Consider the following 27296-nt stretch of genomic DNA (forward strand, 5'->3'; position numbering starts at 1 on the left):
TCTTTCTTTCTACTATTCGATACTTTTTACGCAAAAAGGTAATATCGTGTTTCTTCGTTTTTACTCTTCGTTTGGCTCGGCTCTTGTACTTTATGCGTATATTTACAGAATTTTATCTAACTGTAAGCAACAGTTTCTTTTGGCCGGTTTGAAATCATTGGCAGACGGAGCTGAATAAACTTTGCGTCTTGCGATAAAACATTGTAAATTTACGTTTACATCTTTATCTTTATTCTACAAGGTAAAAGTAAAAGAAAATGTAGAAATAACGATCGAATTGAGAGTCAATTACTCATTGCGATCAAGACCAAGCACCATATATCTTGCGTCGTGTTTCGTTAATTCTGAAGATATCGTAATTGTACAAAATTTCGCGAACAAAGAATAAAAGTTAAACGACGAATGAAATAAAAATAAATGAATCAAAAGAAAAGAAAAGGACGCATAAAAGACTGAAGAAGTAAACGTGTAATGAAATCGATAATATACACAGAAAAAGAACATAGGAACATTAGAACATAGAACAAAGTTGTTGAAAGAACAGTAACTGGTAACGTGTCTGATTAAGGAATTTTAATTTTAGAAATTAAGAATTCATAAATGAATATCTTTGTACATATTTTAATACCGATATTTCACGAAATTGTGTAATCAAATGTCAAATTAAACACGACGTATTATAAATACGCACGAACATTCGCATTTATGAATTCATAAATTGCATCTAATATGTACCGATCAGATATTAATTAGCCTTTCCTAAATTTGTTGAGCCACGTTGTTCTTTTATACCTTTTTAAGCTACGTTTTACTCAACTCTGCCTGCCACTTCGGAGATCGCGTTTCACGATTGCTGTTGGATCTCGCCGAGAATCGTGTATCCAAAAATGATGTCGCGAAGAAAGCATCGAACAAACGATCGATAGTCTCTTCACGGATATCTTTCGATCTTCGTAGAGAAGACGTCGAACGAGAAAAATCGCGGTGAAGAAGAACGAAGGAAAGGAAGGAAGAAAAGAGAGAACCGACGTGTGACTGATGATGAGACGGAAGGGTTCGAAGGGTGAAACGTAAGAGAAACGTGGTAGTCGTCACGGTGATGGGGTGATTACATTCAGGCAAATAATCAATCGATGGTTAGTGGCAGCGTTAATGAGGATTAAGTACCTGGAAATGATGCTCTTCATCTTGGTATCCGGTGCAACGCCGTCTATATCGGTATCCTCGGTTGTGCCTAACCGGGCCCTCAGTCGATCTACGCTACTCTGCAACCTCTCGATTTCCACTTCGTACTGGAAACGAAGAGACGTGGCGTTGTTAGTTACAAGACATACACGTTACAAAGGCGTTCCGTTAGGCGACAGGTCAGAGAGAAAAAGACAGAGACAAAAAGTGACGATCTTTCGCACGGTAAAAGAGGAACTTGTTATTCACAAGGTATGCGTTACTACGAGTATATATACACACACGGACGAGTTACGATGGATTAAGAGAGAATTATAAGTTCCTCTTTGATCTCGTAAGACAAGTTCTATGGAAATCGAATTATTACGGTTCCTTTGCCTCGATCACTGCTGAAAGTCGAAGAGATTTTATTCTTTCCTTCGGTTTTGCGGATGACGGATAAATTGAATTGTACGAATGGTTTTTAAATTTATATAGAACTTAGAATTTATAGAACGATTACTTCGACAAATGCTATTTCACGATTATTCCCGTCCTTGCAAATAAAGTCAGATTAATTAATTATTGTATCGTGAGTAACGAAAATAAAATAAGGCGTACGTAATGAAAAGCGAAAAACACGTAGAGCTCCAACTTTAACGAGTCTCTAACAAGTATCTAAAATCTAAATTTCTATTAAATTTTCGAAAAGGCAAAGAAATTAATAGCATATTTTAACCGATTGTCCGTAATTTTATTCGCCATCAGAAAAACCAAGTAGGTACAGGTCGTGATTGTAGTAGTAATAAATGCATTACCTGATCGATGCTTCGATGACTGCGAGATTTGCTCCTCCTCGTTGTGCAGCTCTCCTCTTCGCTGGTATCAGAGAGGTCTCGCGTAGAATCTAGCGATAGTCTCCTTCTTAGCTTCGTGCAACAGACACCCTGGTTTTGTTCCGAGTTATTTCTGTGCGTCTGGTTGGCCTGTCTCCACTGGTTCTGATTATTTCTTTGTAGATTCCTCACGTTATTCTGTGGCGGAGGCGACGGGCTGAGATCAACGCCTCTCACACCCTCCACTCCTCCGTTGCCATCCCTTTCCTCGGAACTACTGCTGCCCCTCCTGCCGTTTCTTCCGTGATTCGATTCCATGTGGTAAACAGGATTGGCGAAAGCCAGCGGGGCTGCATTGAGTATATGTGCGTTTGCATTGTTGCTGCTGAGATCCACGGGACTGGAGCTCTGACTGTAAGCAGCGAAGCTTTGGTAACCGGACGAAGCAACGTTGCTCAACTGAGAGATCGATATTTGCGAACCCTTTTGTGATTTTGATTCCGACACTTCGTCGTCGGCGTACCTCAATAGATCGGACAGCTCGTCCAAATTACCGTTGGCAGTCGTGTTGTTCTTGCTATTGGTGTAATTGTTGTTTGGTTGATGGTTGATCGATAGAGTGAGATTCGACGAAGGATTCACTACGACGTTTGCGTTTACCGTAGTTTTCGACACGTTGTTATAATTTTGGTGCTGCATCTGGTTCACGTTATCCTCCTTGTTACAGTGGTTCCTACTGGTTGATCTCGAGACGTTGTAATTATTATGGTTATAATTATCTTCTCTGTCATGGATGTCTAGGTTTTGCAACCGCGATATGTTGTGTCTGTGGTTCTGCTGCTGTTGTTGCTGGGACATAATTGTGCAGTTATTCGATTGGTTGATCTGCGACGTAGTGATGTTGTAGTTGGAGTCCTTCAGATTGCTGTGACTCTCTGATCTCGTAGGACTGGCGGGATGTGTCTGGCAATGATTCACGTTCGCCAGACTCGCACTAGCGGTCAGTCTGTATCCCGCGCCCGCCCTACTCGACCCTAACGGTCTGTGTTGTCTTACTATGGGTGTGGGCGAACGTGACACAAAAGCTGGCGACTCCAGCGGATAATCGTCCGTAGTAATTTGTAGCTGCAGCTTTCCATTGGTCGGCATGTATGCATTACGCGGCAGAGTGGCTGCTCTGGTTACGTTAGGGCTGCGAGAACTGTTGTGGCTTAGTGTGTTCGATTGCAACACTTCGTTGCTATCTCTGATTGTTCCATTTAGCGTACTGTGATTGCTCAATGTCGACGTTGCTGATACAGACAAGTTGGTATTGCTGTTTGCTATCGTGGGATCGTTATAGCGGAAGATGTTGTTTTGTAAATTTGGATAGCGGTGAGAAACGGGCACTGGATTTGGACCCGACTGATCTAAAGCTATAGAGATCCTCTCGAGGATCTCTGGCAGTCTCGATGGAGGCAGTGACGAGGAAAACGAAGATATCGTGACCAAACTTTCGCGTAAAAGCGCATGCAGCAGAGATAGTTGTTTGCCCAAGTCGATATACCCGTCGAATTCCAACGAGTTATTGGCCGGAGCATCCTTTGGCAAAGGGCTCTGTAAAAAACATTTTTAACCTCGATAAGTCACGAGTTTCATAGTTTCGTGATAAAAAATAAAGAATTATCGCGTACACTGATTAACTGAAGAAAGTTCTTCATGGATGGAGCTTCTCGCTCCAGGAGATCGTTCATGAATTCCATGAAGTTTTCTTTTCCCTGGAATCTCGTGAAGTTTGCCAGAGTTTGAAGCGTTTTCGCCACGAGAGTGAGATTCCTCGCCGCCTTTTCATTTGGATATTCTAAAAAAAACACTTTACTTCTGTTTTAACGTTTTCAAACATTTTATTTAAAATTATTTAAAAATACTGCCTGGCTACATACACTCGATACAGTTTGTCTTTTAAATTTACCACCAGAGACGACGAAACTATTATACTTGTTTTACTTTCGGATCTTTATGTCGATCTTTTCGGAAAGTAGAAGAAGAGTAAATTATGGAGAAGAAAAAAGCGCTTGAAACTTCAATCAAATCTATCAAACGATGAAATCTGATATCGAAAAAATGATATTATTTTAATTCAACGGACGATTCTCTGGCTACTCTCTGACGACGACGACGACGATAATCGTCTCTTCTCAATCAGGTGCGCTTTTAAAGGATTCGCGTACGCGTACCACTTTTTACGTGCATTCCAGACTCTAGACTAAATACAGAGTGCCTTTTTACTCAAAGGCAGTGTCGCTAATATCGCGGCTTACACAGTGCAACTTCCTGGTATAGGGCCGAGATATGCATTGTTGATAAATCAAATATATCGGCACGGTGTTATCGTTGCGGCGTTATATACAACGTCGTAGTCTGCTAGCAAGAGTCAACTACATATATCGCATTCTGCTTAATTCCACTTTTGTTCACTACCACCGACTTGATTTCTTGAAACTTGAAACAAATAGCTCTTTGATACTAGTTACAACAATCGTGGAACAACCTCGTAGTCTCAAAGATTTAAGTTTCAATCGCTAATAACGGACGAGGAACATAGACCGAGCAAGACAACGTAATATTTTGAGCTTTCGACTTACCGTGAGTAATGTTGAAGAGGGACGGGCTCAGAATGGCTGGGCAGAGGAATCTGAGGAATATAGACGCAGAGATCAGATTGTCGGCGATGTCCTCACGGCCCATGTCAGCCAAGCGTTCGCGGAATATACGGAAGCACTCGCGTAATTCGAGAGGAAAGTGAGCGTGGCTAGCCAATATCCTACTCCATGCGAGCTCCACGGCGTTCCGTAGATTCTGCTGCTGCTTGTGAAGGGCTGCCACCGAGGCGACCTTCAGTGGATCCACCTCGCAGTCGCCACCCTCCACCGCTCCTCTTACGACAGCCCCCAAGGTCTCCTGCAGATACCTGTCACCCGTCAACTTCAGGTAGGCCTCCATCGCCTTCGTGGCTAAAGAATTTCCTCGAAACGTGAGCCTCTCGTCGTCTGAAATTCGATATTTTTCGTTAATAAACGCACGAATATTTACTGCAGCAACTTTGGCTCCTTTAACTCTTTAGGCGAGATCAATCTTGCCAGGGGAGTGTCATATTTTGCAGGAAAGAAAAGATTTTAAAGAGAAGATTCTGCCAAATGGTTTCTAATATCCCGATGGTTGTCCGAAGATACTTTTCTTTTTACAGGTGCGTTTTGTTCTTTTTTTAGGTTCGGAAGAGTCGTTTTCGTTGATCCTTATAAGATAAGCTATCGAACCAGAAATCTTTCATATTTATCATACTGATTTCCTATACATGCACACATACGTACGTATATATACATGTGTACACTACGATATAACTACAACGTCATAAAGAAGCGAACAAGTGAATTTTCATTATATATTTCAATTTTACGAAACAATCGATGAATTCTTGCTTCTCAGCCGTACTGAAGATCAGCATGACTCACCTATTCTGTGTATATCCATCATCACCAAGTCGGCGAGAAATTGAGGCGCTTTCTTTTCGCGCTGCATGACGGCTACTAAAGCCGTGGCGATGTCCTCTTTCGCTTTGACACCGATCACTGGCTCCAATTTCTCGCACAAGGACGCATAATCTGTCTTCAAATACTCCAGGAACTCTTGGTATATTTGAACCGGCAGTATGTCCACAGATTGGAAACGACATTTCACCCTCAAAGCTGGAGGCTCCTTCAAAGGACCTTTATCACCAACGACGGTGTACCATTTCTCTGTTAGATAACGAGACGTGACGTTGTGCACCGGTATACTCACGGAACCTGGGCAAAATTTCAAGCATTTTCAGGAATATTCAGAGTACGTTTCATTTTATCGAAGATGGATTTGGTTTATCGGAGAGAGAGAAAAAGAGAGAGAGAGAGAGAGAGAGAGAGAAATAACAGAAATATAATTCAATTCAAAGTAAAACTTCATTCAATTTTCATTTATAATAAATTTTACGGAATTGCATGTATTGGATTTGACAAATTCTCTTTGAATTACACGAGCCGTTAAAAACATCCAAAGAAAACTGTTGGCAAGAAACTTAATTTGTTTCTCGATTTCTGCCAATTATTAAGTTTGTCAAGCAACGTAATTTTACATTTATCCAAATTTACCGATTAAAACGTTCTTGTCCCTTTTCTTCTTTCTGTCAGCTTCCCTGTAGAGGTTCACTTGTATGGTATTGACGGAAGGCAAATGATGGAAATCAAAGTGCTCGCCCCAGAAGCAAAGGTCGGCCTTCAGTTTCGCGGTGGTTCTCGCGTACAAAGTACTGTCCAGGCAGACCTCGCAGAAGTATCGTTTCTTCGCTGGCACGCCTTTCGCCTCGAGCAACCAGATCTGCAAGGAATTATCCGTTCGTCGTGTCTGCTCCGCGTCAGGTTGAACGGATTTCCTCAAGCTGTGTTCAACATTCAACGTACGATGATTAATCGTGCTAATTATCTCTGCCTGTTGAAATTGAAGATATCCAACAAGGGTAATTGCCAACACAAATATTTACAAGCTAATATCTTAAATACGTGTTTAAGTTTAAAAGACAGACGATATGAAAAAATACAATTTTTCGCGCAAAATCGTAATTTTACGAGATACACCTCGAACGTGTTTTTCAACGGTATACGATTACTTCGACGAAACCCACCGTAGCTAGCTGCACCATCAAAAATGGCGACGTGTCGTTCGCGTAACGAGTGATTATTTGACGGTCAAAGCTGGTTTGGATCGATCAGCGTGGCGTAACAGTTTCTCCTCCCCCGGGTGAGGAAAGAAGATAAAAGAGAAGGAGAAGGTTGGGGAGGAAGCAGCGTGGAAAGAAGAAGAAAAAGAAGAAGCGGCAGAGAAACGGTACCAACCTGTGTAACCACTGGTCCCGTTCGTGAGCGGTCCTGCAACTGAAATATTTCGGCCCACCGGTGCTGGGTGTGACCTGGAAGCAGTGAGGTCTGCCAAGCAGGCTTGGATGCAGCGGTGTCACGGCCGCGAGGTCCATCGAGGTCACCGCCTGTCCGCAGAGCAGGGACTCGTGTGAACGGCAACCCCGAAGTCCGGCACCGCGTTGCTTCTGTCGCTCGAGCTTTGTCACGCTTTTCGTCCTCTTCAGCGGATTCGAGCGGAACGACCTCTTGGAGAAGAAGTTCTGTGAACAGACAAACAGAGAGGGAGGTGAACGCGTGTCGCTCAGGTAAATGGAAGCGGTCGAGGAATACGGGGGCCATCGATTCGATCACGTAAACTCCACTCTGATACGATACACACGATAAATAGGCAACTGAGAAATACGAACGTATCTAAATTACTAATTAATTCAGTGCTAGACACGTTCGTACGAATATCTTTTATATTTATCTTTTATCTTCTAACGCTTTTAATTCTTTTTCCAATACAAATGAATTCGCTTGCTACAGTCACGCAACATTTTTGAGTCATCTGCTTTTCGAGTTTCATATTTTCTGTCACTAGAACGCGGTATCTATATGTATCGTTCACGTTTGAACTCTATAAAGTCCCTTCACCACGCCGTTACTGTTTTACTTTAATAACTTAGCTTCTTGGAATCGTCATATCGAATCAATTTCGCACAGTTCGTCGTTAAATAGTGATCAACGATCGGTCCACGTTGCGCGATTCCTTCCAAACAACTTTCCTGTCGACCGCGACGCGCAAACATTCTCCGCATTAAATTAATTACACGAAGATGAATCGATCGGTGGTGTTGCAACGCCGTGTGTAACGTGACTCTAATTCCGATGTATGATATAACTGCTCGACGCTTTCTTCTCCTCCTCGCCGTTTAAACGCGTCTTCTTCGAAGGTCTAAACAAAAGTATTCTGATAATCTGCAAAAGTCGCATGTAGGATATCTGTAAGTTGGAAATTGCTACACGTTTTCAACCTATAAAACATCAACTACAAAAGGAAACTACCATTCAACGCAGAAGCATCTTTTCTAAGTCTCATCGTCGAAACGAACAACGATTTTTAAGATTTTAAATATGCAACGTAAATATAGGTTTATAATACGGGTAATATGAAATTTGGAATTTCAAATCGACGAGGACAAATGAGAATATTAATTATTAATATTAATTATTAAATGAAATTATTAAATGAGAGTATGCTATGTTAACACAAGTATACATAATATTAGTAGTAAATTGTACGATACGTTCAATACGACGTACTTTCGATCAATACGCTTCTAACATCGTGCAGTACGAATTTTCGCATTAAATAAACACGACCTACATTTTTTTCAATTTTGATTCATGGCATTTTCATATTTTCATGTTAATTTGCTTCAAATTTCCCCGTTAAAAAATTTGATTCTGCGACAGTTTCATCGACAGACCTTGCACATTCGAATTGACTTCTCGGCGTCAACGTACTAAACACACTAAGTGAAACTGTATGTATTTTATCGCAGACATGCGCCATGTGTTAACGACTATGGAAAATATTCTTTGCCCTCCTGAGAAATGTTCCGCGACTCTTTGAAGTTAACGCAAGGCAAACAAAGAATAATTAGAGGCCTCGGATAAATGTGGCACACAGCTGTTCAAAACTTTTTTTTTAGTTTATGACGTCGTATTAGAGTTTGGGAATGCCGGGAAACCATAGTGCATATATATACTTATATATGTATATATACACCTTTATTTCAATGATATTCGATATTCAGTTTTAAATTTAACTGTCAATTAAGTCATAAATAAGTCGATATAGTACTCTTACAAACGTTACGATATATTTGTCGAAATGTCATAAATATTTTAATTATTATAAATTGTCAATTACTCTGTTATTCTATTTTGATATTTGTCTGGCTCTTAATATACATAAACTTGCAGACTTTTTAACGCTTTATATCATCGTCGTTTGAAAATACTTTGACCAGACAAATCAACGATTTCTCCTTTCGAATCGAAATATTAAATGCTTTTAGAGCGTTTGGAGAAATAAGAGTTGGTCGAAGTCGGTCACGTTAGGTGCGAGTCGGTGCAAATCGATTTCAAAGTTCTTTCGTGCTAACGTGAAACAAAATCTACGAAAGAAAGAAAACTTGCACGACTCGGCAAGAGGAATGGAGAGAAAAATTTGCATCGAAATAGCCGTCTTACAAATATGGTAATACTCTCAGCCTGTTATTGCTTAATTCACTTGTAAATCCGTTTATTCGGAAAATTGACAGTTCTATTGTTATTGATAAATTGTACCGGAAACTGGATGTTATATTCGCAAAACTACGACGTAATTAAACAAAATTAGGTTCTCATAGTACGAAATTCATCGATATTTTCCACGAAAGGAACGTTCGTACAAAACGACTATGTACACGTCACGGTAACAATTTCACGTGTTTCACGCGTTTGTAAGCAAAAATCCTGAATTTATTCGACCGATGCACCTTTCGTTGCACCAATAAATTTAACTGTTTCTATCTTCCACGATTATCTTCCATGGCAAGGTGTGTAACATTTATAGAACGTTAACTTATTACAACGTTAGAACGACAGCTTACATTTATTTAATCACGATCGTAGTTCCATTCGCGAACAAGATGACGTTTACGACTCACTATGCACTGTAAACGAACGAATAAATCGTTCCGACAGCAAAAGTTGTCCGCGCCACGAGTGAAAATCATCGACTGACTTCTCCAGCGATATCGAGAATCTTTCGTGACATTGCTCGAGTGAAAGGTATCCCACACCGAGTTTGATACTGGCAGTCTTTGGCCCGTACATCCGGATCAACGATGTGTACGAACAGATCCTCGGGTTCAAAAATCGCTTCTAACTCGTGACGGAGGAATTATTAATCTGGCATTTAATTAAATATGCATATTGTTTGGTTATCGTTGAGTAAATTGGAAAAGCTACGGTGTTATATCGAGAAACGAAACGATCGAAGACCAACGTTAATGTCCTAATAGAAATAAGAAGAAAAGTTTATGTATTACGTAAACGGGTAACGTACTTTGATAGAAAGTTGAAACAGAGAGAAAGACGTATTTTATTGTAGTTAATTTGGCATATCGGATATTTAGACATTTCAAAAGACCAATGTATATAAAATATGGGGAATAAGAATTAATTTGCAATTATTCGCGTATCGTAAATTTGAATGAATTTTAAGATGACATATTAAATTTTTATTTAATGGTACAAACGTTAATTGTTTCGTTACACTTCCTTCGACGTGGATTTAATTTTCCGAAACGAAAGGCTAACTTTTCCAGAAGCTAGAAATTCATCTACGAAACAAAGGTATTTTCGCGTGGTTCTCGTTCGTTACAGATTTTTCAACGAGATCGCTGAAACTTCTCGAAACGTTAAATCCTCTGTTCCACTTTCCTCGACTTTTGAGCGTGGTTCAAACGCGCTTCTTTCGGGTCATCGGATAAAGACAAGCTGGCCGGATGCCAGCGGAACTCGGAAGGATTCCAAATGTTTCGCGCGTTTCGGGAAGTGTGCACAGCTACGCGAGTTTTTCCGGATGCATCGGATCGGTAGTCCGTAAGTTTGCCAAAAGTTTTGCTGGAAAATGATAACCGGACGAACGCGAAAGAAATACTTCGTTCGAGAATGTATTGCGAAACAGGCTTGCTCGAATATTCGTTTTGAATACACGCATTGATACTACTAAGTTTGAACGCATTTATTCGCGTCTCATTCGGTAATATGGAAAAACATAACGGATGGATATGAAGTCTGGATTACATGGTTGAACGAAGAAAAAAAAGAAAAGGAAAAGACCAGATTCTCAGACTTTTCTACGAACGCAAGACAGACATACCAAACCCGCTCTCGTCGTTTATATAAAGCGATCGTTCGGCCTGCTACACATATTTACCCTGGCAGTGAAGTAATTGATGATCATGTTGACAACTTTGTCCTCCTCATTCTCCTCCATCGGTTTCACGCACATTTTTCTTCTGGTCATGCGAACGGTGTCGCGTGAGAAACAACAGCAGATGTTTCCGATTCACGAATTCAAGCACAGGGAAAGAATTCCACCCCGTCGCTATGCCTTCTTTGATTTGTTCCTCTTGGGGGATTCAAAATCCAGACGCATTTTTTCCAGTCTCCTTTCGAGTTCAACGAACACGCGTTTTTCTTAATACCGCACTTTTTCACAGTTTCTCTGAGCGTCGAGTTTCTCTTTTTAATTCCTTGGGAAACTCGCTTCATAGAAAACAACTTTTCCCGGACGATTAACCCTGACAGGTCGCGTTAATTCGTGTTAATAAAGTGTGGTTTGCAACAAGACCGTGAAACAACGCTTTAACCACACCGATTGCTTGCTTCCTGACGATGCATGTAAACATGGCTATTTTAATCGAGTTAACGCGACTGACTCGCTGATAATACATATTATATTCAGATAATACTACATCGGACGGCAACGAGGAATTTTGTCAAAGAAAAGGTGATCGATACGTTCGAACGACTTCGTTGGTACTTTACAGTTATTAGTAGTGCGAGTCATTCGACGAAAGAACGATTTCTCCCGCGAGAACCCTCGCTAATGTTACAGGACATTGAGACGCTGTTCTTTCGTTCGCAGCCTATTTTCACCGTGACTGGGTGTTTGTCGGTAACGATACGTTGATTTCACCGACTCCTGCCGCACTTTAACGTTATTTTTCGTCTTGTCTTTGTTCGTCATTACCGTCACGGTAACGTCGTCAGCACGGTAACGCCGTTATGTTTCTTATACATTTTCTATACAGTTAGGAAGTCGTGATTCCTCGCGATCGTTACGACGATCGATCACGCTTGCTTCTTATAGCTTTATCTTTATCCTAGCACCTGATTAATCAGTTTTCGTCGCAGCGAATTGTTCTTGATATCGTTAGGAATTAACCGTTTATCATGAATTTTCAATAACACTACTTGCGATCATTCCTATCCGACTTGCCGTTCATCTCGACACCAAACTTTCCTCTTTTTCCCTTGCCGTATGGCAATCGTCGATTTTCAGTTCCTGTTCAACTTGCTGTTTACTTTATCGACCGGAAGCGGATATTCGCGCAAAGGTTTCAGCGTCATCAGCGATCGCCAATTCTTCTTCTTCTTCGAATATTCTCTCCCACGGATTGAAACGCACGTTGTCGCAGTAAAAATTTCTCCCGTCACTGAACGTTGAATCGCCAAAGCAACGAAAGAGGCGTGTTGTTATCGTACACGTGCGAAGACGATAAGCTCATCCAATGTCAGAATGCAGTATAATCGGTGCACTGCGTCATCGAATTCGTGGTTGGGAAACACGCCGCGATACGGGCGAAGAGCTTCGGGTAACGATTCTTCGCCAATGGGAATCTCCCTCTCCCTCTCTTTCTTTCCATCGATCGCAAATTGTTGACAGTGCGATTAGAAGTTCAGTGCTTTAAGCCGCATCGAGCAAGCTGTTTTCCGTGGAGCAGCTGTGTCGAGGAGTTTTATTGGATTTGTTATTTGACAAGAGCAGACGCAACAGACGTTTCTCAATTAAATTTTCAACAAACGTTTCGTCGATTCACCAAAGCGGACATATCGCTCGTATATTATATCGTTTAGGGATCGTAAAATTCGTTGTACCAGTAATTTTCATAGAGATTGCCTGTTAACATACTCCGTTATCTAACACATCTTTCGTCTCATCGATTCGCCAGAATTGAAAACTCTAAAATGAAAAATCCCAGAACGTCTGCGATTTGTCACGAAACTTCCAACGATCTGTCACTTTTTGCCTGGATATTAACCAAACGTTTACCCACCGAAAGAAGAAAAGAACGCGAAGACCGTCGATCGTGACACGCTGGAACGCGTGGTTGTTTCTCGAACGACTGCCGCCGTTCCTCTCACGATTCTTCCGTTCCTGGTTTCCTTTGACCAGCCATCGAGGCGAAACGTTCGAAGTTTTGTATCCGACACGATAGACTCCCAGGGATTTCTATTCACACGCGGAAGCACGAGCCAAGGATTCCAGCTGGATCTGGCTCTGGCTCTCAGGTATATTTCTACGGCTCCCAAAAACGAGATCGATGCTTCCAGGTATGGCCAGGGGTAACTCTCTCTCTCTCTCTCTACCTTTCTTCCAGGTCTCCGTTCGGCTTGCGCCCGAGGGATTTAAATCGACAGGCTCTTTAAACGATTCTCTGTGATTTATGCTCCTCCGAGTCGATAGCCTCTTCCTCCCTATTGTTTACGATCCATGTCAATCGTCGTGTCGTTACTCGGTGAATGTTAACCAAGATTTTAAAAGGGATTTCAGGCTTTCGTATTTCTGTAATAATCCTGTTATCCGCTCGAACGGGTTTTCCGAATCTTCACGGTGGTTGAAACTAGTTAAATGTGGTCTTTTTACAATTGTTACGATCCAATAGCAATTACTCTCTATGATCGATGCAGTTTTTCACGCTAATTTAGATTTTAAAGAGTATTCGAAGCATTCGAAGCATTCTGTGCCGAAGGTGTACGAAGCTTTCAATCGTCGATCCGAGTTATTATTAGACTTTCTGTATTTTGCAATTGATCAATAATCCTTGGTGACAAGTGTATTTTTAAGTTTTGTAACTGGTTTTATGAAAACTGGTATAGCTGGTTCAAAGTCCGCGTTTATTTTAAAAGGAGTTACCAGCAATCCTTGTATTTTGCAATACGTCAAAAAGAACCACAGATGGCCGGAGTCGAACAATTTATGTAAATTCATTACCAACAACTAAGAGCGTTTTCACGTTTGCAGCTTACCGAGCGAACAGATTAATTTAACTTCGAAACTAAATTAAAACGTTTAACGTTTATCAACTTAAATTTATAGTTTACAACCTACAGATAATAATTTTACAGGTATACTTTACTGGGTAGTGTTACAATTTGCATCGATAAAGATCACCGATATCTGCTTCTTTCAGGATCGGTGCATTCGTTCGTTTCTCGATTTTCTCTATCGGTGATCCGTCGCTCGTCGTCCGAGCTCGTCCGGCAAAATATTCTTAAAACAACGTTAATTTGAAATCACACGGTATCCGCGACACAGCCTACGCTTTACGGTCTATCAACGAAGACACACACCTTCGCTTATCACTGAAAATCCTTCGGTCACAACATGGACGAACGGAGGACAATCGTTCGTCTCGTTTCGACAGACGTTCTGCGTTTCGCCGATGGCTCCGTAGGCTCGGTGATATTTTCAGCAGCGGTTGCACGTTGCTTTTCGTCGATCGAGCGGCCGTCGACCCTCGAGGCAGTTGCCTCCTGCCTTTGATGTTCCTTTATTTGGCCACGAGTCTCTTATTTACCGGCTTCTGTCCGTCGATAAATTATTGCTCGCAATTACTCGCACCGAGCACGCTTTGACGCGACAGCAACGCTCGAGAAACGTACGCGAACGTTTCGCTTTTGTTAAAATTTCCCCGCTCTTGGGTTCCAGAACGTCGTAGACGATCGTTTTCATCCTTGTTCCCGGTGAAAGAAAAAAGAACAAACGCCCGAAGAAACGAGGAATACGTAGGAAATTTAACGAGCATTCGAATTAACGAACGTAATAACATTTTATCTCTGACTTTAGAGTACATCGAAGAATATTCAAGATACACTGTGTGCTCGGTTCTCGTGATATAATACACTCGGATCTCGTAAGATCCGCCTCGGAAGAGAGGCAAGATTTCGCGGCAAAATCTCGACGTTGACTGGCGCAGATGTTGCTCATCCGGGTAGCCGAAGTCAAGGGATCCTTCGTGCGCACCTTTGTGCACTACGACCAAAAACCCTGCCCCTGTATTCAGGTGAGGCAAAACGGGTCACCCCTTGGCCTCTCAGTCCCTCGTCTACACCCGGGGAGCCACCGGTAAGAAGGACAAAAACGTCTTCGAGGGGTTCTCAAACCGATTTCGACGATGATCTTTTACAACGACCAGCTAAGACGCACCGTGACGAATCTGCCTCACGGATGCGTAAATTTCGTTGAATGCGCGTGATTCGACCATACGTAAATACGCATATACCGTTCTTCTTCCTTTTACTCGATCGATCTAACGATTCGATCCCTTTCGATCGACAAAAATACCTTTCGACGAATCTTCTATAAACAAGAATAGAACCTATTTTCTTCGCTTAATACGACACGCTCGCGGTCGCCAAATCGTTCCTCTTTAATCCTCCAGAGCGTTATTACATTTTGAAAAAGCGACAGAACCCTTTCGCTGAAAGCATCGTTCACGAAGACCAAGCAATTTCTTGTCGCAATCAACACGGAGACGAGCGATTTCTTGCGACGAGGTAGCACGCTTCGCGAAATCGCGAAAACGGTCACGCTTCTTTTTGTCACCGACTCGTCGCTGTTGGATCGAGTTTCGTAAACAATCGGCGATAGCAGGACGCGGTTCAAACAGATGGATCCGCAAAGTCGTCGGCGCACCGTTCGAAAACCAGTTCGCTCGTTTCTTTGCTTCCTTGGAGGGGTGTCGATTAACTGGTGCCAGTAGAGAATAAAAGTACGTACTTTCCATTTTGCCTATCCTTTTCTCGATATCGTCCATAACGACATCTTCGAATATCTTTTCGCGATCTACGTACAACGTTGTACTCGTATAGAATCGACTCGCATACAACGATTTACACGATTTACGTCTTTAGTTATCTTACAATACGCATAAAGCTGTTTCTCTTCGTGTTGTACTCGTTTGTCTGTTACATAGATCGTTTTTCGCGATTGTTTAACCATTTTACACGAATGAAAAATATAATCGCCATAATTTCTTAATAATTCCCTTTGAAACATAATATATTTTGTCAACTATAATTTCTTAATCCTTTAGTGTAGATCGTCGATAGTTTATGCTCCGAAGTGGTACGCACGCTCGTAAAACTGGCACGAAAATATTTCCTTTTCTTCGTTTTCCCCCCCTTAATTTTATTACAGCTCCGCTACAGGTTATAATTAAAAACCTTTCTTACTTCTCTACCTGTTAATAAGTCGTAAACGCTAAGTAATTAAATCGAAAATATATTACACCTTTCAAATCGCGTTCCTTCCCTACTTTACATACGAAGATCGTATCTTTATTATTCATTCGCATTCTCTTTTGTCGGATTTGCATTGATACAGCAAACACCGAAACTTCATATATTCTACTTGCTTTCGCCAGAAAATTACAGAGAATGAAATGGAAAGGATTTATTTTATTGTGCGTGCGTAAGGATCGTAATTAATATTTTTTTCATTTTCAATAAGGTTCGTTTCGAACGAAATTCTATCGAAGATCGCGTGAAAAATTTACCTTTCTCTCGAATCAATTTACGATCCAAGGAGAATTTGAGAGAATCCTGCGTGGAATCGAAGCTATGCCGTTGTTTGAAGTATAAAGCGCCGCGGAACGAGTTTATGGAAATAGGGCACGACTCGAACAAATTTTATCAAGTATTCCGTGTGACAGCGTTGAATTAAGAGATACTGGAAAGAAGGAAAACCGTTGAAGCGAAGAATATCGTGCGGATACGTTTAATATCGGAGAAATTCCGTGTACAGCGTAGATAATAGGAACGCGTAAAAGGTAATTTTGCTTGACTCGATCGTTTCGATAAAAAAAGTAGTAAACTACAGTAGTAACTTTTACGAATTACGTTATCTCTGTTTCTTCGGTAATAGAGATACGGTAATGTTTAAAAATCTAGTGGTAGAAACTATTACGATCGAAAGATAACGATGAATCATGTAACGTTCGTGATTAGGACAGGAACTGCGGAAGCAACGCGTAGCTTCACCGAGTTGTTTTATCGATCAACGTGACATCATACCGGGGAAATCGAAACTACACGACGAGACTTAATTTTTAAAATTAAATCTTAGACTCGACTAAGATCGATATCAGTATACGAAAGAATGCGCATTTTCCAAATTTATTTTCCGCTTTCAAAGGAAGATGTACACAAAGTACAACTTACGTATGACTGGTTGTCATCCTGTTCATAAATCTCAGGTACCATAAATCTCAGGGATTTTCTAGCTAAGGTCCTTCAGACCGAACAAACATCTCTTCACTAAATCGCTTTCTAAAGGTTTATCGTTACTAGTACTAGATAGGAAAGTTAGTTTTCTCGCATATGATGCTTCCCACTAGCAACTCTCTCTCGAGCGGCGGTTAGCACCCTTCTTCGCCAACCAACCTAGAAAATTAACCACTTGACAGCGAAGTCTTTCTCCCGCTCTCCCAATGAAACCTTGCCCTTAAAAAATCAGCTCTTTCTTATAGATTAGACCCACCCACAACAAGCTTCCTTCGCAGCATCATCTTCACAGAAAGTCGATCTTTGTGCATCTTTTGAATCGCCATCATCTAAGCGTACGTCGCGTACTACACACTGTGACTTTGGATATCGATCGAAACTTAATTGTCTCTCTAGTGAAGAAGTTGTTTGAATAAACATTAATTTATACCTGTTAAATCAGTGTAACCTCGTTCGAACCATCCCTATTGTCGTAACAGAAATAAGGGGATCGATCAGTTCGTGGCGACGATTATTTAATCGTAACGGGAATTTACGACTCTCGTTGACGCGCTATCTCGCGATCGCGTCTCTCCGCGAACGGTCGAAACAATGACAAATATTTATTTTCTTAATTCGTGATATATCGTGTCTTTAAAGCCATGTACGTAATTCCGAAGGATTTTGTGGTTCATCGTGTATCTTTGATATCTACTACTTTGATACAACCCTGCACATCTTTCATCGTACGTTTCAGTACAGACACACTACTTGACCTACATACTTGTTCGAATCAAAAGATTTCGCTTAATACGCCTTGCGTCCTACTTGAGGTTATCGACATTCATCCGGTCCATCCTATTCACAGAAAAATGTTTCTACGTAAAGAAACAAGAACTGGCGCAAGCTACAGTATCGTCGCGAACTGTAAATGAAGTCAGCGCATAAATCAGCGTGATCTTTAAATTCTACCTTCAACGTTACTAATTTGTTAATATAAGTTGGACAATCGTTAAGAATAAGTCGTATTTCTAATTCTTAATACTCGATACTCCTTTATAAGGAATCTTAGAGCGCTTAAATTTTCCTTATCGCGATATCGCGGCAGAAAATAGTTTCCCCGTTTCTATGGCGTGTGCACGGTGTCGGCGGCAAATATAGCGCGAAGCGAGGCGACGCTACACCTGGGACTCGCGTCTACTCACACGCGTCCTAGAAAAGCGATCTAGCGCGTGAGATTTGAGAACACCTGCGACCAAGCGCCAAGACGACACCGTGGATCGATATTTTCCATACTACGTGGCGCGTCGTCGTCTGCTTTTGCTTGCATCCACCATCTCGACGAGGCAGCGTGTCGGTTTACGCAACGAAATTGAAGCGAAGGGCAAAGGTGACGCGGAGAAAGAGTGGCCTCGTCCACGGAGAAACGAGGGACGAAATTACCGAGACGTGTGCCACGATTAAACGTTACCATGTCGATGGAACGTGACGTTATCGAACGAGTGGATTCATCGATCGATGAAATTTCAAGGAAAGTTCAGTTCACCTACATATTGTATCATTAAGTTGAATTCCTAATCAAAAGTAATCATGTTTGTTTCAATGGTGTGTCGAGTTTATTTATATAGATATTCTAATGAAATATTTCTAATATCGCGCGCGCGCTTGTGTGTGTGTGTATGTGTGTGTGATCGATCTAGACGGAATCCGAGGAACGAGAGAGCAACACAATGAACGTGATGTTCGAAGCAACTTGTTTGTAACGATAAAAAGAAAAGTGTACGGTACTCCAACTGAACGACTTGATGCATCGAGAGATTCGAAAGATCGAAGATACGTGATTGGAAAACTCGAGACTCAGTTTTCGTGCTTCGAAAACGAAATGTTTCTCGAGGGGAACACGATGAGCGCAATTTTAACCGGAAGCACCGAGTATAAGTCTCGAACGATTCGTCTTTAGAGATCTGAGAGATCTTTCGAAATACGCGAGAGAGATTTTACGATAAATGTCTACGTTAAGATCTTTGTCGAGGACGATTACGATCGATAAAGGTATCTCCTAGGAAACTATGTTTATACGCGTGAATTAAAACGCCGAATTAAAAGCTTTTCAGATGCCGGAAATCGCACTTTCCACGATCGAAAATCTTCTCAAGCATCCACTTTCAAGATACACGGAAAGCTCTTTTCACAGAAAGGAGTTGCCACGATCGGGAGTCAGATCTAATCTGTAAGTCTAATGCATTTTGGCGTGGTGCTGACAGATTCGCTGAAAATAGGTACTTGTCGCGATAAGGATTTACGACGAGATACCGTACCGAAGATCTTCTTCGGTTCTCGAACGAGGGAGACTTAGCGTTAATTGCGATCACGAGCCGGCAACCTCGTCACGATAAAATAATTACTCCGAGATATTTCGCCAATTAACGTGCTTTCTATCGGCCAAGTGAAAATTCTTCGGGATTGATCGCGCGAATAAACGAAATTGTTTAGGATGAAATTCGCATAGTTATGCCGTTACGTGCAAAGATAGATCTTAGTTGAAATATCTGATATTTTTTCACGGAATAAACATCGTTTCACCTTTTCTAGAAGAATTCCTAACTCTTCGTTACTCGGTATTATTTCGTTTATTATCGGGTAATTTATATTCTATCAAAAAAATGCAAATGTGCTTGAAAAACGCTTGCAAACTCGTAATAAAATCGTTACTCGTTATATTTTCGTTCCACGATCGATATTAAAATTAAAATTAAAATTACAATTACAATTAAAATTAAAATTAAAATTAAATCATAACGAAAGTAATAACAGTTAAAAAGTGGCTTTTAAAATGCAGAGCACGTTATTTCGTTATCGTTGGAAGCGAACAAAAGGTACGGAGGTGTGCTCGTTGCATTATGAAAGATCGGAAATTACAGTGAATCGAAATTACAGGGACTTAAAGGGGAGCAACGAGGTCTACTTACGACGATTCTGTTGGGGGTGACGTCCAAGGGTCGAGCTCCGAGGACAGGGGTGGCCGGAGCGCTACCCCTTCGGCAGGCCTTCTCGTAGGACGTGTCTGAAACACAGAGGAACATTTGTGATTTAGCAACAGGGTAATTCAGCCGTTTCCGGTGCGAACGAGACCAAACGGTCGCGTTAATTATCGTATCTCGTTTCGTATTCGATGCGAAAATCGAAATGCTATCGAGCGAATAATCGCATTTCCCTCGGTTTGCCTCGATTTTCCTCCCTACAAGGAAATGGCATCTTTGAGTTTTCGTACGAATGGTTTAACCGACGTCAAAACGATTAAATCTTTTTCGTGCGTTCTTCTGTTTAAAAGGGTATCGCCTAATCGAGTAAACTCCACCTTTGCTCTTATTTAACCAAAACATTCACAAACGATTCTTAAAAATCGAGTCTACGCCTCTCCACCTACTACGCTTCTCGCAACAGACTGGGGGAAGGATCGAGTTGGACATTTTTTCGCACGAACATTCCATTATCCGCTAATCGCCCGATCGACCGTTCACACACTTGTAAAAGATTCTCCGTATCGGGAAGCAGCTTCAGCGGCTTCGAAATAGCATTATTCCGGATCGGGGAAGGGAACGTGGAGATCCGTGGGCGCGATTAAAAGAGGAACTTCCGTTTCGGAACCGGCTGCTCGTTCGCGTACTTGGAACTCGGTCACGGCATAGTCGGAGCAATGCTGGAACCTCGTAATTTCAAGAACGACAACAGGCCATTGTGCGGTCGTGGGGCCATTCACGGGATCCCTATAATGGTGGCGTTCCATCGAAAACACGATGGAAACGCTTACAATGACCGAGGCGCTGTGTGCAAGTACCGCCTTCTGTCTAGGAATTCGTGAACAGAGGAATCGATCGTTACCAGCGAGTGCTTGCGACGTAATACCTGTTCTTATCTCTTCTCGTACCGTCTGTAAAAATAGTTGGCGATCAAACGCGTGAGATAGAAACGATAAAGAATTCTGAATGAGTTTACGAAAATGTCGGAAATGTTTGGAACGATCTATTTTTCATTTAGAAAACAGTATCGTAACTACTTCTTTACGATCGTCATCGTTATCAATTTTCTACGAGATAAACTTACGATAACGATTTAACCTACAATTGTACGATACCATCGATCGATAGATTCTACGAATATTTGATGAGGATATATACGAGATTCGCTTTTTATTTATTAAAAATCGGGAAAACGAAACTTCGCTTGAAAGCCTCTTTCAGAGCGTCGATTTACAATTAATCGCTCTATTCGCTTCCGATTCCCAAAATAGTCTCGTAACCGGCCACGTATCCATCGTTAAATCCACTCGAGCGAGCGTTCAACTCTAAAACGCGAATCAAACAATGAGCGTCGATGTTTAAACGTTTCAAACCGAGTTCCACTTTCTATCGCGTGATTAATTTAAAAGTCACTCTACCGACTCTCGTTGTATACTTTGGCACGATTCTTTCCATTTAATCCCAACTAACTACTCAGCGTGAACTCGAACGGTACTTGGAGTACTATAATTCGTCTTTCGTCCCTCTTCCTCGCACACGTTTCTGTCAACGGAAATCGACCAAGGGAGAGAAGAAACGAAAGCTGCCCTGTAATTAACGTTCCCGCGAGAGCCTTCGGTGCTCGGACTTTTCTCTCTCTGTTTATGGTCAGCGATTTAAACGCTCTTCCTGGCTCGAGAGTCTCCAGTTACAGGGCCTTTCTTATTCGTTGCTGGCCCGGTACAACGAGATTCGTGCGTTTCTTGCAGTTAACGATCCGTTAGAAGGGGTCCGTTTACCGCTCGCTGAATTTCATTCGTCGTTAATTAGATTCGACGCGATCGAGATGCGATTCCGATTTGCGTTCACGCATCCAACGTGATCGTAATTAATCGCGTTTTGTCTCGTTCGTCGCTTTCGTTTGATTCGACTTTTCCTTACAAAATGTTAAAGTTCGAATCAACATTCGGATATTTGATTTGTGACATTAGGACGGGTACGTAAATCGATCGTTAGATATATCTAATATATTTCGCATACTATATACATTTTGACGATAATTTTCATAGTTATCGGACATAAATAATCGGTACACGCTATCTTCACGAATAAGACGATAATAATTCCTCTTTTCCAATTACGTACCGGGAAGCTTGTTTATACTTGCCAAAGGATAAAGGATAAAGGATAAAGAAGACTTGCATCGTAGCATCGTTTCATATATATCGGTCGTAATAGCATATATCCAATGACGTTTAATGGCCGCATAGACTGGCATTCAATTCTTCCCTCGGTACAACACATCGGCGTATAAAATAAAACACAGCCGATGCGTTTACGATCCGTTAAATCCGCATTTTCGACTTTTATCGCGTGTTCTCGCCAATGACGGTTTTTTAAGCGATCTCCAAGTTAATTTACCGTCTGACGATCGAAGCAACCGCGACGTTAATAATCTTGTATCTCGCGGCTCCGTCGTTCCTCCATTATGTTGATTGCAAAATGCAACCGCCAGATTCTACGCCACGATTGCGCGCGAATTTCGCCGTTTCATCGAGTTGTAAACCTGTGACACGTCGTAATTTCCACCAGGATGTTTCCCGATACGGATAAAAGCTTTGCTCGATCTGTACGCCGAGCAACGTTCAAAGGAAGACAAAAGCAGATATAGAAAAAAGGGATATAGCGTTTGAAGAGCAGCGATTTATCGTTACTCTCTCGAGGATGCGTTCTACTACACAATACCCACGCGAAAAATGGTAGCTGAGGATGCTAGCAATTTTAAGGAGAACCTATCGTTCTAAAACTTAATTATATGCTGGTTAAATACAGGAAGCGAGGCTGACCATTAGGAGGAGTATAGCAAGGCGGCTTTTCATTTCGTTCGAATTTAATTAAAATCGAAACGGGCGTGTTTGCGACCGACAGCTGTGCCGCTTTTGTGAAAATCGCGTGACACCTTTCGGTGAAAGAAAAAAAGAAAAGAAAAAAAAACACTGGTGGTCGTGTCGTTGAAAATCCAGTTGCAAGAGGGAAGGAAACTGGTCCTTCGACCAGTCGTCTACCGAGAAACACGAGTGGAAAAAGACGACGCGCGTGTCGTCGATCGAATGGACGCTTCTTTTGCCAGCGACCTGTGTCTGTGACACAAATTCAATGGTATTCGACAAAGAAATGGCGTACAAAAGGGAGACAATTTCTCGAAGAAGAAACGCGAGAGACGAGCGGTGAGACGTTGCGTTCGATTTAGACGTAAAGTGGAGACAGCGATTAAAAACGAAGATAATCGCAAGAGAAATTAGCGTTACGTAAATTTATATTCGCTAGGTATCGTAACGAGCTTCCTTGCTTTCGTTGTTTTCGATACTTTCGAAAACGTTCGACAAAATATAGACAGCGAAATTGTGAATCTCACGACCGTTGTAAATGCAGCATTCTGTAATTCAAAGTCCGTAAAAGTTTCGTCGGAAAGAGCAAACGAGCGAGCTCGCGTACATCTCGAAAACACATTGTGTCGCGACTCGTACGCGAATAGCTAATTGGCCATTGCCGACAGAATGGGCACCGGTTCTCTCGCGAACCCTTTTCCCTCGCGATAGATGCACGAGAGCTGGGGCTGCAGCTGCACGCGGCACCGTGCAGCGCGAAAACGCATCTTTTGTGCCGCGGCTGGAGCAACGGCGAACGGAGGCGGTGCACAAAGCTGGCCCCGACCAGCCAAAGATCAATTGGAATTGAAACGAAACGAGAGCGAAAGAAACGGCGCGCACCCCACGTTTCGAAATCGTGAGCGTTTCGTTAACGATGGAACCGCGTGACGCGAATCCTTCCATTATTAATGATCCGACACGCGAAACCCTCGCGCGTTCGATCGCCGTCGATCGTGATCGCACTTGCATCGAGCGACGCAGCGGATCGATCGATCGCGTTTCCGTTTAGAAACGCAGGCTATGAAATAATGGGCCGACAAAGGGTGCGATTGTCGGCATTCCGTTCTATCGACGGGGCGGGTTCGGCGCACGAACAATCGGAGATTTTTGACGAAACCGAAACGGCTGCCGGCCAATTGATATATTTTATTGTTAGTCGTTCAAACGAGTGACCTTCTTCGACCTAGTTGATCATTGTTAAGGGTTGCGCACTGTATCCTATGTATTTGCACGGGGCCGTTTGGAAAGCGATATATTGGCACAACGGGCCAAGTTGACGGAGGATAAGGGTTGGAAACGCCGTTAATGGTTGCGATTGCATCTTCGTTTCTATCAAGATGGAAAATTAAATACGCTGTAGATTACTATCTCTGAAGTTTAAGAAAACATGAAACGTGAAAGAATTGCTTTCGAAAATGGCGTCGTGAAAAAGAAAAAGAATAATTTGTTCTTGAATAAAATTGGTCTCGCAACGAACATCTGTATATTCAGCGACGATGAAATATTTCATGAGAATGTCAAGAAGATCTCGAGTTTAAAAGTTGAAAACTACGTTATTTCGTTATTTCAATTGGTAATATTGTAGAAGCGGAGTCGCATAGAACGAAGTTGGTTAAGAACTAACAAGGTTGGTTGCGTAAATCCACTTAAATCTTTTGTTACTCACGTCACTGTCTTTCAAACATTCCAATGTTCCTCCAGTCGCAAAACGTGCAACAATTACGAGTATTACGAGCGAGTAAATACACGCGGCAAGCAATTGGAAGTAACACAGTGAAAATTTCTGTCGGGAATCAGTTTAATTTCCAACGGCGATCGTCAACTGCGCTAAGAACTCGAAACCTCGCGATAGAATCGCGGACTATTCAACGGTTCACAATGCACGATTGTGTGGTTCGCAAGGTCGACCTCTTGCATTCCGTCGTATGACGTAATGGCGCGTTAGAGGCTACCGATGCCGATTGGATTTTCGGTTGGAGAGACCCACTCTCGTTAAATCATTCATAAACGATCCGATTCAACGGACCACCCAACGAGACAGAATGCCAGGCATTCAAATTCTACGAGAACGACGTGCCATTAAACCGTTACAGACGTCATGCGTACGACGAATCTACGATTAAGCTCTCCTTCGTTATAATCGACGGACGATTACGAACAGTACCCAGCTGAATCGTATCTCGATCGACTGGCAATTCAATCTTTGAACAAGGGATTAGACTTTTCCTATTTTGGATAATTTTTAATCGGACTATCTTAGAGTTTAAAGTAGATACTATCGTAGTATCCGTTGACGTATTTGCCAATATTAGACACGATATTAGATAATTTCCATTATAAATTTCCGATTTTCCGTAAAAGTATCGTATAACGAGAGACGAGATTTTTTACGACAACGTTGTTTAGTCTCGGCCGATAAAGCAGGTCTCTCTTGACCGCGTCACAATGCATAGACACGCTTCCACATCGACGATACCGTACAATCCGTGCACACTCTGATAAGATCGCGATGCAAAACTCGCTGGCTGGCCGTGACAAGAAGCGGTCGCGAATTTACGAGCCTCGCGTTCACTCCCGGTACTATCCTTAAGCTGCACGCGCAGCAAAATAGAACGAGAGAAAAAGTTTCCAGTCCTTTCGTTATTTACCGATGCTTTACGATAGACCGAATGTAGAGCTACGAGCGTTAAAAGTTGCTTTCCTCTTCCTTCGTCGGAACGTTTCGTTTTGTCCTCGACACGCGTTCGTTCGCTCGTTAGTCTCAGCTTCCGTTCCAAAATCCATAAAGTCTTGATTCTTTCGTCGTGCCGTATTTCTTTCGTCGAGATTATTACCGTCCCGTTTGCGACGACGGATTGGATACGTTTCGACTAATTTCGGTGATATCGTGCCGCGAATTAACGAGCGGTCCCAGCATCGGTGCTTTATCGTCATCATCTTCGCGTGGTCGACTATGTTACACAGCCAACTATGGCCGAGATAAGTGCCGGGTGTTGGAACCACGATTGCTCGTGCCGATAACGACGGACCTTTAAAACCACGCTATCGAATCTGCACTCATCTGCGATCAGACCTCGAATCTACCGATCCGTTTCGCTCGACACTGTTCGATAAGCGCGGACTCGCGATTATACGATATTTGGGATATTCCCGCGATTTCTGCCTCCGTAGACACAGTCTTGTCGTTGAAATCCTAGGATATCTGGTATATCGAAATATCGCTCCTTTCGTTATGCGAGTTACGTTCGAATAACGCGGCCTCTTCTGGAAATTAAAAAGGAATTTGCTTTCTCTCGGGACGTGTAAATCTAGTTATTATGAAATAAATTTCGAATCAAGTTAAACTCTTTGGAGGATCTAGAGAAATCTGCATTACGCGTATTCGCGACACTTTGGAAACTCGTAACGAAATTCTCTGCATAATAGTTTGACGGAAAGAGGACGGATAAAAGTTATTTTCTTTCTAAACATAGACGCGCGTTGTTCTCAAAGTTAACGTTTATTCGAATTAAATCAAATCCCAATGTCGTGTTCCAAAGGAATTTTAAAGACGAAGATGAATACCGACGATAAAAGGAGCGAAAAACTTGGTTCGGTATTATATATAACCTACTCATCTCCTCTTCCAGCTGCCGTCAGCTGGAAATTATTCGAAACGCGCTAAACTCGGTTCGCGGAATCCCAAAATCCCCCGGCAAGGTTTTCCTTCCACATTCCGCGGAACGTTTGGCGGACGTCCAAGAATCTATCCATCTCTCTTTCTCCCGGTGTCTCCATTAGACAAGGGAGTTCTTCAGGGGACAATGCACCAGAGGAGAAACGCTTTAGTCGCCCGCAGAATTTCTTTTAAATAGATCACCTCGACGAGATTCAAGGAAATTTTACGCTATTCCCCGCAAACTCTGTGGTTTGGAAGATTAATGAAACGAGGAAATTTCGAAATAAAGGTCTGACTTGCGCGAAGTTCTGGAAAACTTATATCACTCGGGATATTATTCAAGGGCTACTTTAAGTTTCAGTTAAGTGGATTTAAAACGAAGTATTTCGTTTGGACGTTTCATTCTGAAAAATATATTATTCAAGACGAATAAGACGAGGAACATAATTTTTATACTCAAGTTCGTACGAGTAGCTTCGTTTGCTCAAAATACGCGACGTTAGGGCGAACTAAGAAAGATAACAGAAGAAAGAAAATTTGTTAACAAATTCCCATTTTCCTGTTTCTCCGTCGATCGAGCGTGTCGCGAATCGCCTTCGAAAACGGTTTCGCGTACAACCTTTCAAAATTGTTACTCACGCGTATACTTTTTTAAGTATTTGCGTCACTTTTAGACGAAATTTTCAAGC

At 42.0% G+C, this 27296-nt stretch overlaps 1 protein-coding gene across 14 annotated transcripts in view; it reads right to left on the minus strand.

The window, feature by feature from the left end:
* The window catches only part of raskol (Ras GTPase-activating protein raskol), a 255886-nt gene that overhangs the window by 5248 nt on the left and 223342 nt on the right, over nucleotides 1-27296 (minus strand). For 12 of the 14 annotated variants that reach the window (XM_076617130.1, XM_033328341.2, XM_076617129.1 and 9 more), the window contains 8 exons: nucleotides 19990-20084; nucleotides 6905-7188; nucleotides 6164-6450; nucleotides 5492-5824; nucleotides 4625-5029; nucleotides 3674-3840; nucleotides 1983-3596; nucleotides 1168-1292 (listed from right to left, as the gene is read on the minus strand). In XM_076617130.1, the coding sequence (XP_076473245.1) occupies nucleotides 1168-1292; nucleotides 1983-3596; nucleotides 3674-3840; nucleotides 4625-5029; nucleotides 5492-5824; nucleotides 6164-6450; nucleotides 6905-7188; nucleotides 19990-20084 (3310 nt within the window). Of the gene's footprint in view, nucleotides 1-1167; nucleotides 1293-1982; nucleotides 3597-3673; nucleotides 3841-4624; nucleotides 5030-5491; nucleotides 5825-6163; nucleotides 6451-6904; nucleotides 7189-10904; nucleotides 10995-19989; nucleotides 20085-27296 lie in introns of those variants that run through there. The other 2 variants (XM_076617133.1, XM_076617127.1) reach the window with 2 other exon arrangements.

Source organism: Bombus vancouverensis, chromosome 3 (assembly GCF_051014615.1).
Source record: "Bombus vancouverensis nearcticus chromosome 3, iyBomVanc1_principal, whole genome shotgun sequence".
Classification (NCBI taxonomy): Eukaryota; Metazoa; Arthropoda; class Insecta; order Hymenoptera; family Apidae; genus Bombus; species Bombus vancouverensis.